General features: G+C 35.6%; 1 protein-coding gene across 4 annotated transcripts; it reads left to right on the forward strand.

Annotated features, from left to right (window-relative positions):
- The first annotated feature begins 3,691 nt into the window (after window positions 1-3,691).
- LOC109238697 lies at window positions 3,692-11,225 on the forward strand. Of its 4 annotated transcripts, XR_002069793.1 has the most exons (9): window positions 3,692-3,970; window positions 4,063-4,119; window positions 4,904-5,477; window positions 8,061-8,264; window positions 8,629-8,697; window positions 9,036-9,118; window positions 9,205-9,330; window positions 9,435-9,909; window positions 11,012-11,225. XR_002069793.1 is itself a non-coding variant. In XM_019405176.1 (6 exons), exons 3-6 carry the CDS (start codon window positions 5,199-5,201, stop codon window positions 9,069-9,071), a joined length of 588 nt encoding a protein of 195 aa, XP_019260721.1. In that variant the 5' UTR covers window positions 3,692-3,970; window positions 4,063-4,119; window positions 4,904-5,198; the 3' UTR covers window positions 9,072-9,119. The 4 variants fall into 4 exon arrangements, 2 of the variants coding, with proteins under 2 accessions (XP_019260721.1, XP_019260720.1); XM_019405176.1 differs by lacking the exons at window positions 9,205-9,330; window positions 9,435-9,909; window positions 11,012-11,225 and having other exon boundaries at window positions 9,036-9,119; XR_002069794.1 differs by lacking the exons at window positions 4,904-5,477; window positions 8,629-8,697; window positions 9,036-9,118; ... (1 more) ...; window positions 9,435-9,909; window positions 11,012-11,225 and having other exon boundaries at window positions 8,061-8,149.
- The last annotated feature ends 2,377 nt before the right edge of the window (window positions 11,226-13,602 follow it).

Below are 13,602 nucleotides of genomic sequence, written 5' to 3' on the forward strand. Positions count from 1 at the left end.
TAATGGTGGCGAAGGCAACCAGGATGAGGATAATGATTATTATGGTGTGATCAAAGAGATTCTAGAATGATCATATTTAGATTGGCCAAATAAGAAGATCATACTTTTCCGTTGCAAGTGGATTGTCCCAACACCTAGAAGAGGTACAAATATACACTCAAAGTATAACATAATAGAGGTTAATAAAAAAGGGAGTATGATCGCCATGATCCTTTAATAATTACAGAAAATATTAGGCAAGTGTATTATGCTCCATATATCTGTGAGGGATAAGTTTGATTGGTTGGTTGTAATAAAAACTAAGCCTGTTGGTAGGGTGAGAGTTGAGAATGTGCTAGATGTTGCTTACCAAAATGATACCTCAAGTGTAAACCAAATGGTGGACGATCAGTTAGAAAATGAGTTAGAGCATCCTCAACGCATATTAGAAGAAGTTGATATGGAGGAAATAACAACCATAGAAAATGAGGACAAATAATCAACCGATGAAAATGAAATAAGTGAAAAGGAAGAATTTTCGGACGAGGAAGGATATTTCGAAGACGGCTAGCATGTTAGTTTTTTCGAGGGCTCTCAACTTATTTAAATTTATATTCTCAATTCTAACATTTTTTTTTAATTTATGCAGATGACCGGTAGGGGTCGAGGTAGGTCTTGGATGTAGTGCTACACCCCCATTTCCTTCTACCCCACACTTGCATCCTTCCATAGCAGATGGCCGACAACAATCTTCTAGGCACACATCTTTTCCACCATATCCATATACTCATCAGACTATCTACCATTCGTCATTCCAACAGTATTCTTACTATTCTCCACCACAGGCTATACCCCGCTTCCTCCACATAATCCTGTATATAGTCGCATTGCTACACCTTATCAGTAGTCACAGATCCATGTGGTGATATGCCTGTCATCTGCTCTATTTGCTTCACCACTAGATGGATCGCATCCATCTAGATTACAGCCACCCGGATCGCAGGATTGCAGTGCAGTATGATTGTTATCATATGATGATCATCAGGCCTGGGGGCAATGGTTAAGATTTATTTATTACTTCTTTGTTTTTTTCTAAATTATAATATCTAGTCTTGTTTATTTAATATAATTACCATACTGCAGGTTCATACCTAGTCATGAGACTACAAAAATAATCACTGAAGCTCTTGGCCGGTTGTATGACACTGTATGAGACTTGGAGTGATTTTCCACCGGAGCTCGTGGAGCATATTTTCAACCAATTTAAGGTTTTAATACAATTCTTAGCTATTTAAGCGTTGTATTAACAATATTTTCATCTAACTTTACACATTTCATTTGCAGACTAAGTGTGCATGGGAGGATCGTCATACCAGTGCAATTCTTATAAATTTTGAGTTCAAATGTCGTAAGAGACTAGCCAATTCCTTCTGTTCTGCTCGAAAAAAAAAATAAGAAGCCTTCATGGGTTTTACCGCATTTATGGGAGGATCTACTGAGGCAGTGGGCCACTGAGGATTTCGAGAAGAAGAGTGAGTAGGGAAAGAAGGCCCGAGCATCTGAGAAGGCTGGCTCCTTGCACTGTATGGGTGCAAGGAGCATGGGGATTGCGAGGAGACTACTGGTAATTCCTTAAAGCGTTTAAATCTATTTTTATCAAACAATATTTATTAAAATTTAGTGAACATGTTTTATTATATTTGTAGGGAAAAAAATATGGGAGGAAGCTGACTCACGATGAGTTCTTCATGGAAACTCACATCCGGAAGAAAAAGGCACCGACAGATCCAAGTAGATGGGTTGAGGACCGGGCAGAGACTACCTATGTAAGTTTTAACTGCTATGGATTGAAATTAATGTTTATAATATTATAAAATTAATAATTTTCTATCTTCTAAATAAAGGGGCGTTATAATACTACTATGGAGGAGTACAATCAGAGATTGTCATCGAATGAGCAGGGCGATCCACCTTCCATTTCAGATGAAAAAGCGTAAAAAGTATGGTTGGATGTTGTCGGTGGTCCTAAAAAACGGACAGCATACGACCTTCCAGAGAGATCATTTCGGCGCTAAAGGGCTGGATTCCAAGGTATAGGGACTCCTGTCCAGGGCGAGGCACTTGATAGATCGACTCTCTCGGCTATGGAGAAGAAGATCGCAAAGCTGTCAGCAGAGCTTGAAGAGGCAAAGGCTAGAGAAGAAAAGAGAGATCGACAATTTAATAGCCTTCAAGGTCAGCTAGAAAAGAGAGACAAATAATTTAATGCCCTTTAAGGTCAGCTGGTCAATCTTCTTGCAAGTGGGGCTTTTTCGATTCACCGGTCTCGTGAGTCTTCCCCAGATGCTACTCCTTCTCATCGCGATCCTTCGAATTGTGTCGATGATGAAGCTTCTAGCAGTAAAGATGATGCAGTACAAAACAATCCATAAATGATGTTTGTATTACATTAGAAGTTTTAACTTGTGAAGAGTTTAGTTGTTGGAATTTTTGAAACACCATAAATGTTGTTAATATAATTTTGATATTGTTGTTATAATTGTTATTGTTGTTATTGTTTTAGAAATTATTATTGGTTGAATGGCAGAAATGTAATGTTGCCATTATAGGTTGTTATGGTTGTTGGCAGGTGGTGCAGCTCTAAAAGAACAATATTCTGCTAAATTTTTACCCAGAAAATCGACCCCATACCGACCGAAGTCGATCGGAACTGTTAAGATTAAATTCCCAAAAATTTAACATTATCGGTCGGTATTAGCAATGAATAATTTCGAGGATTTAAATTACTAACCGAAATCGGTTGGAATTTGTGTTTTTAAATTTAATATATTTTAATAATACCGGTAGATTTCGATCGGAAATATATAATGTTTAGAAAAATAAAAAATTACAATATCGAGATCTTGGTCACTAATGTTTTCGTAATACCGACCGAATTCGGTCGGTATTTTTAGTTCTCCAATAAAACGTGTCAAATAATTTGGTCAAAGTTTGATTGAATTTACCGACCAACGTTCCTCGAAATTTGAGACCGACTTTGGTCGCTACACGTTAGCGATCACTGTTTTTTCGACAAATTAAAGTCGGTCGGAAATCGATCAATTTTTCTTGAATTTCGATCGATTTCGGTCGCTATTCCTGGACAATTTTTGACATTTTTCTTGTATTGTTAAAAGAGAAAGAGCCACTTGATGACTGCTCCATAGTTCAATCTTGTTTCAAGTGGATTCATTTCCCCCTTTAGTATGTGGACTATGGAGAACACTTATATTTTTGCTTAAAACTATATTTCACTTACCACGACTAGAAAATCAACCTATGGCAGCGGATGTTATTGCAACGGTTCAAAAACCGTTGCTATAGATAGCTTAATGCAACGGTTGTAACTGTTGCAATAAGGCATATGTACTGTCTGCACACTTTAGCTATAAAACCGTTGCACTCGTGTGGGAACCGTTCCCATAGATGTTTTTTATTGCAACGTTTAACTTAACCGTTCCCACAGACGTATCTATTGGAACAAATCTTGGAAACTATTCATTGGGAACGGTTTTAATAATTCCCTCTAATTATTTCCCTCCTAAATTTTCCTGAAACCCGCCAAAACCCCCCTTTTTTTTACATTATATTTTTTTTACTTGTATTTTTTTAAAATGTAATACTGCTAATTAATTAAAAGTGGAGAAGGAAAATAAGTTTCTTTGTCAAGCATATCACGCCCAAAATCAAAGAAATCGAACATCGACCCTCCGCCAACCTCCATTCTTTGTCCAGCTCTTCTCACGCTGTATAGTGCATGCTGGTGATAGTCGACCCTCCGCCAACCTCCATTAAATCCACCAGAATCTCAACAAAAATACCCCATAAATTTTATCTCCTCCACCACAAACAGCCACCTCCTTCAATCAATTCGAACCATCCAATAATTTTAGGGTCTTTTCTCGATTAAGCTCGGCTAACACTTCAAGTTCTCACAGATCCCTAATTCTAGGTTTTTGCTCGACTCTCACAAATTTTTTGATTTACTTTGCATGCTCTTCTTCTACTCCTTTTGCAATTTCTCAACAATTGAGCCCTTCGCAGATTCCATTCCTCACCGAAGAAGAAATTGGCGATGGTAGTTGTGCAATAAATATCACTGTAAGTTTTTAAAATTATTTGGGATAAATATCACTGGTTGTGTGTATGAATCAAGTTATTTCTCAACAATTCACTGCCTCACGTTGTGGGATAAGTATCACTGGCTGTGCAATAAATACCGCTTCTCGTCTGGGTTTGGTGAAAAATCTTTGATTGTTTGGTTGAAGTAGCTTAATTTATCTAGTTGTAGTTATTTTTTTTATAATTAACGTTTACCTATCTCTTTGTGAAATTTTGTTTGAGTATGGCAGAATTTTTTATATTGGATGAAACTTAGATCCGGCGGTTCTTGAAGCTGATAGATCTGATTGTATCATTGGTTATTCAATAAGTGGAGATGCTTTCTGTATTGGGCTTAATGGTAGTAGCAGTATAATATATAGCAACTGTAAAAGAGGGATATTTATAACTTAGCATTGTGTACTTGTTTGGTGTTTGTACATTGTCTTAAATTTCATTCCCTACCTGCACTACTCTGTTTCTGCATGTCTAAAGTTTTCTTTCTTTGTTTTAGTTACTCTGCTTCCATAATTGAGTCTTCCTTTGTATAGTTAGCTTATCACCCACTAGTTCCTAAAATTGAAAAATATCCAATCTGATTTCGTTATAGCAGATATTTATGCTCAGGCATTTCCCTCTATTTGGTATATTCCTTGAGCTGAGGGTCCATTAGAAACGGCCACTCTACCTTCAACGTTTTAATGCTCAATCATTCATAAATTTATACTAATCTGACCTTGCTTACCTTGAATACTAATTTTGGTGATTTGAATATATTATATAGGATATTCATGGATTATGGAGATAAAAGTTGGATGAATCTCCTTAGATGGACGGATGAGTATATCGGTGGAGTGAATAATTTTCTTGATAAGGCATTTGAACGAGCCGCCCAAGGAAATGAAATATTATGCCCTTGCTAAAAGTGCATTAATCTCTACTGGCATTATAGAAATGTGGTGGAGGATCATTTGGTTGTTCATGGGTTTGTTGATGGTTATACCAAATGGGTTTTCCACGGGGAGGGATTTTCCTCGACAAATACACCTTCTCCAAGCAATGATGATGAAGGTTCTAACATGCGTGACGATATTGATGGAATGCTTCATGATACATTTAGAAATATAGAGGGTCAGACAGGGGATGAAGAAAGAGCTGGAGAAAGACAATCTAAAGATGCAAGGAAATTTTTCAAATTACTGGAGGAAGGAAAACAAGAGTTATATCCTGGGTGTGAAATTTTCAGTAAACTGAGTTTCACTATTCGGTTGTACTTGCTTAAATCCTTGCATGGGTTGAGTAATGTGGCTTTCTCAGATTTGTTAGAGTTGATAAAAGAGGCATTTCCCTTTGCTCAGGTACCAGAATCTTTTAACAAGGCTAGAAACATGATAAAATATTTGGGTCTTCATTATGAAAAATAGATGCATGCCCTAACGATTGCATGTTATTTTGGAAAGAAAATGAGAAGGCCGATAATTTCTCTATTTGTGGGTCTTCAAGATGGAAGAATGCTGGTCCTTTGACTAATGCAAGCTCTAAAATCCCAGTAAAGATTTTAAGGTACTTTCTTTTAAAGCCTAGGCTTCAGAGGATATTCATGTGTCCTGAAACGGCTGCTACGATGAGATGGCATGCTAATGAACGACTCCATGATGGGAATATAAGACATCTTGCTGATGGGGAAGCTTGGAAGGATTTTGATTCTTTGCACCCAGATTTCTCTAGCGATCCTCGTAATGTTAGATTGGATCTTTCAAGTGATGGTTTCAACCCGTTTCGGACGATGAGCATTTCTCATAGCACGTGGCCTGTTATGTTAATGAACTATAATTTATCACTATGGATTTGCATGAAGCCAGAGTATATAATGTTGTCTATGATCATTCCAGGTCCATCGTCTCCGGAAAATGATATAGATGTGTACCTACGACCATTAATTAAAGAATTGAAGGAACTATAGGAAACGGGGATAGACACATTTGATGTTGTAACCTACCAAACTTTTTGAATGCGTGCTGCCTTATTGTGGACAGTTAGTGATTTTCCAGCATTAGCTATGCTTTCAGGATGGAGCACTAAGGGGAAATTGGCATGCCCCACTTGCAATTATGAAACATGCTCTCAATATCTCAAACATAGTCACAAGATGTGTTACTTGGGTCATCGAAGATTTTTGCCTCTTTATCATCCATTCCGAAGAGATAAGAAGTCATTTGACGGTAAAGAGGAGCATAGACTTGTACCTGCTCCTTTGTCGGGTGAGGAAGTGTTTGAAGAGCTGATTGAATTCAACAATATCTTTGGAAAGGGAACTAAAAAAGGCCTCAAAGTGCTAAGGGTCCGTGGAAAAAGAGATCCATTTTTTTTGAATTACCATATTGGGTGCATAACAAATTGAGGCACAATCTTGATGTGATGCACATTGAGAAAAACATATGTGATAGTTTGCTCTGGACTTTATTGGAAATAGATGGAAAGTCAAAGGACCATGAAAATTCTCGCTATGACGTGCAAGAAATGGGGATACGAAAGGAGCTACAACCAAAAACAAATAATGATGGAACTATAAGTTTGGCTAAATCATGTTTCTATATGAAACCAAACGAGAAAAGTTTGTTTTGTACTGTCATGAAAAATGCTAAATTACCAAAAGGGTGTGCTTCGAATATTTCAGAACGTGTGCATGTGAAGGAGATCAAAATATCAGGGTACAAGAGTCATGACGCTCATTTTATGATGCATTACTTGCTCCAGGTTGCTGTTAGAAAAGTGTAGCCCAAGAATGTTTCATTGGCCTTAAAAAGGTTGGGAAATTTCATTACAGCTATATGTAGTAAGGTCATAAGGAAAAGAGATCTTGAAAAAATGCAGTCTGAAATTGTTGAAATAACATGTGAGCTTGAAAAAATTTTCCATCCAAACATTTTTTGACATAATGACACATTTGCCTGTTCATTTGGTGAATGAAATTAAGCTTGGGGATACGGCTCATCTTCATTGGATGTATCCCATTGAGAGAAGCCTATGTAAGTACAAGGCGTTTGTACGCAATCGATCTTGTCCAGAAGCGTCAATAGCAGAGGGGTTTTTGGCTGATGAGTGCTTGACTTTTTGTTCGAGATACCTACATGATGGCGTGAAGACAAAATTCACTAGGTACCAAACTATGGATGATGAGTGCTCTCAAAATATGTCACCTTTATTCCCTAAAATAGGCCATCCAATTGGAAGTAAGAAAACAAATACTTTTCTCATGGATTCACAGTTATGTTTTGAAGCACATCGATATGCACTGTTCAATACTGAAGATGAGCAAATGGAAAAGTTTATCGAGTAAGAGAAATTTTATATTTGTTTATTATATGATTAAACTTGAAATATTCATGCTTGCAGGGAACATAAGAATTTAATTGTTAATCACAGTAGATCAAATGCATGGGAAAGAGCGAGGAATCATAGTCAGGAATTCAGTAATTGGTTTAAAGAGAAAGTTGAAAATATTGTAGTGCCGGAATATTTACGATGGCTAGCCAAAGGACCCAATATGGTGGCCAAAAGATATACTTCATATTTTATTAATGGATACCGATTTCATACCAAAGAACGAGATTCCCGATGCAAGACTCAAAATAGTGGAGTGAGTTTATCGGCAACAACTGATAGTTTTGCTAGTGCTAGGGGACCAAAATCCCGTCGATGGTAAGGTTATCTATTATGGAGCTATTCAGGATATCATTGAGGTTGATTATTTGGGTTGTTTTAGCATTGTACTATTTAGATGTGATTGATTTCGTAATGAAATAGATGATTATGGGTTAACTCGGGTCTACTTCAATAGATTATGCAGTACAGATGACCCTTTTGAAGTTCCTAATGTTCAATAAGCGTTGATGATATTTCATTTTTTTTATACTAACCTAATTGCACTAAATTTGTAGGAAAAATATGACATTCCTGAAGACGCGAAGAATTGGATTTTTGATTCAGTTTGTACTGCTTGGAGAAAGTATAAAAGTCAGTTGAAGCAAAAGCACTTTGAAGCATATGCGAATGACGAGCTTCGAATGGAGAATAGGCCAAAAGATGTTCCGGCGTCTCACTTTAAAGATCTTCTTGAATATTGGAACTCTGATGCCGCAAAGGTAATTACATCCAACTTTTGCCAACTTTGTAGGAGATACAATAGCTTGTAATGCAAAGGGACTTTGCAGGATCCAGGTATTTTACATTCTTTTGTACATATCAGGGTTTGTAGTTATTATTATGTATCTCATCTAGTTGTGAAGCTAATAGTCTCCCTAGATTGATTGTAATTGTTATTGTAGTAAGGTGAATGGAAATCTAGAGAATGTAGATATTTGTTGAAAAAATGCAAACTGAAACGCTTGCTTGTATGTAACATTTCAAGTTTGAGAAATAATTTGAATGCAAATGGGAACAAAAAACTTGTACTGTACTGTACTTTGAGCTAATACGGGAGCCTAAAACAGTGCTTCTTGTGTCCAGAACCTGTACTATACTCTCACTGCTGCCCAGAAGATTGCATTTGGAATGATCCATTCCACCCTGCTTTTGGTGTGGCACCTACTCCTTTCTGAAGCAAGTTGCATGATCTTCATTTTGACTGAAACGTAACATACGCTTTAGGAAATTTCTTTAAGTTCTCATCTTAAATTGTCGCCTAGCAACTAAATAGACATGTAAATGCAAACAGTATAAAATTGGAGCCCTCTCAAGTATCTGTGTTGCATTCAACACATTACCCAGCTAAACAAGCCTTGTCACTAAATCTATAAACCAAAAGGGATGTTATTCCATGAACATTAAAGCAAACTCAAAGTCCGGTTGTATTTTAATACAAAAAACTAATATTTTAGGTGGCCCCTTGTCAATCTTTGCTTGTTTATTTGCAGAATCTGAAATCAATATCGAGAATCGAAAAAAGTTGAAGCATCCACACACTGCTAGCAAAACAAGTTTTGCTCGAATCATCGAGGTTTGATTTTTCCTTTTATTTTTCTTAAAGTATGAACTTGCTAACTTTGCATGAAAAGATTATTATACCAGTTTTCATGTTACTAGGAAAAAAAGAAGGAAATGGCTAATACTTCGGATACTCTATCAAGTAAGGACATCTTTGTGGCTACAAGAAAAAGAAAACCTGATCGAGTATACAAAGGCTTTTATGAGAATACAATTAGTAAAATTGTAAGAAATTTCTAATTTAAAGTTTGTCGTGATTATTTATTTGTTCTTAATTATCAACTTAATTTTATTTACTTAAACTATGTTCTCTTGCATTTGGTTTATAGGCTGAAATGGAGAGAATACAATCAACTCAAGAAAGTGGAGATGGCAGTGATTCAGTTGGCGCGTTTGCATCAGTCATGGGACTTGAGCACCCAGGTCGGGTAAGATTGTATGGACGAGGAGTTAACAAGACTGTCTTAAAAAAGAAAAAAAGGAGATTTTGGATCCTCTGTAAATGCTACTGATGAGAGAATGGAACAAAAAATGGAGGAAATGGAAGAGAGGATGCAACAAAATTGTTGGAAAAGCTCAATGCACAAAAGGAAAAATTGTTGGAAGAGCTCAATGCACAAAAGGAAGCTATGGAACAAGATATTACGATGAACGTCATTACACGACTTCAACGTCTCAATCCCGATTTAAGACTTGATCCTGACATGCTAATATTCAGTGCTTGTGCACGTGGCAAAGCTGCTTCTGCACAACAAGGTGCTATTCAACCAATCAATCGTCCATCCGTTGGCAGTAACAATCAAGGTTAGTCCGTACCAAATGTTACACGTCTCCTCTTTCCTCTTTTTGAGTTTGAAGTTATCAACTGCTTTCTGTATATAATTTCTGCAACCATATATTCTAAATGTTTAGTTGCAAAATGTTTAGTGTCTACACTCCACTCTCTTCAACTTTTGACTTTTCTCTGAAATCATTCCTTTTTAGCTGAAGATTAAATCTTTTTCTAGTGTTCCTGTGAGAGTTGAGATGTGGACTGAATCTTGAAGTTAAAGACTCTATTTTTTCTTATAGAAATTAAAACCAGTAATAGCATTTTGTCCAGATGAATAATTAAGCACAATACAAATTGGAATTTTCGCTTGTAAACACTACAAAAGTGTCTTCCAATAGAGCTTCAGATGATGGTACATCCGATTCAAATTGGCTCTTACACTCTACCTCAGATTTTCTAACCCAGCAAACTTAAGTAAATTAAAAGGAGAAAAAGAATAAAAGGTGGCTACGCAATCCAAATGAAAGAAATAAGCCCATAACATGTCCCCATTTGGAAGGGGCAGAGAGCTGAAAACTATAGAAGATTTCCTTCTGGAACACAAATGCAATTGGCAGACTCTGAATCACATTGATCACTGGAAAACAATGTTCCCCGGAAACTTGCGGATGTAGATTTGGGATTAACGGAATTAGAGAGGGAGCTCCTCATGCAACTTTCTCAGTCAGATTTCTTTATCATTCCATATTCACTTTCTTGATGTTATCATTGCTTTTTGCACAATTTTCTGGTTACTGGGTTCTTTGAGCTTTTCTGGTATTTTCAAGCAATTCAAGCTTAATTTGGTCTCATATGTTGATAGAATCTTAATTTGTTCATTTGGGTATCTCAGTTCTTTCTTGTTTTTACTAGTGAGAGATTGAAGCACTGAAATTTTGGCATATTTGTGAAGTTACTGGAGAAAACAAGTGCATTAACTTGATTTCTCAGTAGTAAAAATCAAATCTTGATCTTAGGGGGTGTTGCTAGATGATGAAAACTGAAATTGTGTTTGTTCTAAGAGAATTGGGCTAAGAGAATTTTTAGATAGGATTCTCTTGAACGGATAATGACTTTATTTATACTCTTTTGTAGGTGGAGTAGATGAAGCAAGAGAAGACGGAGGTAGTGATGAAGATCTTGACCTTAAGAGAATTTTGAATTGTTGATTGTTGTAGATGCATGTAGCGGTTTCTAGGTATGTTTGTTATCAAAACATTTTAAAACTTTTAACTCTTGAAATATCAAATGTATGTACTTGGTAACATTTCAACGCCGTCTATGGATTTATGATTAGCTTGTTGGACAATTTGGATTATGAATAGTTTCATTTTGTTATTTATATAAATTTTAGTGTTTTATAGTTTATTGTATATATATGTAAATCCTTATTTACAACAGGGTGCAATATTTTCAATTCTATTAAACTGTTACAGCTAATAAAACCGTTGCTATAGGACCTGCAAATCGTTCCAAAATAATCTAAAAACCGTTGCAATAGGTAGTTCAACCGCTACCATAGGACGACCCGCAAACCGTTTCAAGATAATCTAAAAACCGTTGCAATAGGCAGTTCAACCGTTGCAGTATCTTAAAAAAATTGTTGCCATTTCTATAATAGACGTAACGATTTAATAGATATAGTAACGGTTATTGATCGTTACATTTAACGTTATGGTAACGGAAAGCAACCATTGCAGTTGATAAGAATAAGCTTTCCAACAAAAAGAGGGAAAACCGTTCCGATAGACTATACTATAGCAACGGTTATTTGAACCATTCAAAAAACCGTTCCATAAGCTCTATAGGCACGCCAGCTCGTGGAACGGGACTGAACCGTTGCAATACATCTATGGCAACGGTGTACCTATCTGTTGCAACGGTTTTTCTTGCGTAGCCATAGATGAATTTTCCAGCCGTGTATGTAAATAGCATACTTTCTCAGCAGAGTGTGTTTACGTGAACTCTATCTAATTTTGCTATTATCCATCTCATCATATTATATCATCATACTATATTCTAAGTGTGAAGCCTAAAGTTGAGAATTGAATCACCAAAATACCCATCAAAAAGTAAACGATAATTTTACCCTTTAAACTCAATCTAATTCTTACAAGAGTTCATATACAAGTGAATAGTTTCAATTTAAAAAGAATACACAATAGTAAATTACCCCTTTGAAAATAATAAAGTATATACATTGTATTAGGACCAACTCAATTTTTGTTATACTTAAATTCCATTAAAACTTCGGCATAGGTTGCGGGAGTCTAAACATTTCACCAACTTCAAGACTTGTGTTAACCATCTTGACATGTCTCTTTTCTCATTCTTTCATTGTCTACCCCGCACTTTGTATTAGTTTTAATATTGTAGTCACTACCAATTGAATTAAATGTCAAGCTTGGCAGAAAGAATATAGTAAGTTTTATTATCTTTTGTTCGCCAGTTTTTGCCATGACAGATGCTAAAGGAACAAACTGCTATCTTCTTGTACAAGAATCACTTATGTTGGCCACAAGCAACCATAATGGTCATTAAGATTTAGACTTATTTCCACTTAATAATGAGGTATGTGGATATACTACTAAAAGTATTGATAATAGGATGGTTATTGGATCGACATGTATTCGCTTTGATCGAGAATGTGATTGTATAAATATATATTTAAGATATTCGTGCAATAATTTTTTTCTTTAAGTCTTCCATATGCGGTTTGTTTTAGCCGCTTTAGAGCCTTTTTTTTCTTTGGACCTTTGAACTCACTCTATATTTCCTACTTTTTAGTCTTCTTGAAAATTGGTTCGATCTCATAGTATATTTTTTTCCTTTTTAAATAACAAAATTGTTTTCTTATCTTGAAGAATATGTCCAACTTATACGGGAGATTATGATTCTACCTATAATTTCAAGAGATTTACATATGGATTCTAAGACCTAAGTTCTAACATCATTTGAAGGTGAAATCTTGCACATAAAGATTAGCTAACTCAATCATCTAATAGATTTTTCTTTTGATATGAAATAACTTTGCTTTGCACCTAATCAGGATGCCGAGTAGCTATGGTTTATTTTTAGTCATTTTGCCATGACTATAGGAAATTTATATTATCATTGTTTCTTTTTATTTTTACTAATTGCACAATCCAAGTAGTAGTTTCGTCTATCATATGTAACAAATATAAGTTTGCTTTAATTTATCTGCAGGCAAAATCGATGTTGATTTGATCTGTCTAAAATAGCTAAATGGAACGTCAGCATAATAATCCAAGTTTATCCTTAATGAAAGTTCAAGCAATAAAACATAAGCACTTTTGTGGAGCAAGGTTTCTTCCTTTATATTTTTTAAAATTTTTATTTTATAACTCAAATTTTTATTTTTATATTAATATAGTCGCGATATTTTAAATTATTTACTAATCGATATAGGATACACGTGCAACGCGCGTGTCCAGATACTATTTAAGTAATGGGCTAAGGCAACATGAGCGAAATATTCATTTTGGCATAAATTTCACTTTCGTCCACCCTCACCATATTTATAATACAAGAATGATTTAGCTTGTCAAGTTATACAATAAATACATGTTTATTGAAAATTTAGCTATATTAAAGTACTATAATAAAGGTTCACAATTCGTAAGGAATTAAGATATAAACTTAATATACCTTAAGTGCTCACAGCT

The sequence above is a fragment of the Nicotiana attenuata genome, unplaced genomic scaffold, assembly GCF_001879085.1.
Source record: "Nicotiana attenuata strain UT unplaced genomic scaffold, NIATTr2, whole genome shotgun sequence".
NCBI classification, from domain to species: Eukaryota; Viridiplantae; Streptophyta; class Magnoliopsida; order Solanales; family Solanaceae; genus Nicotiana; species Nicotiana attenuata.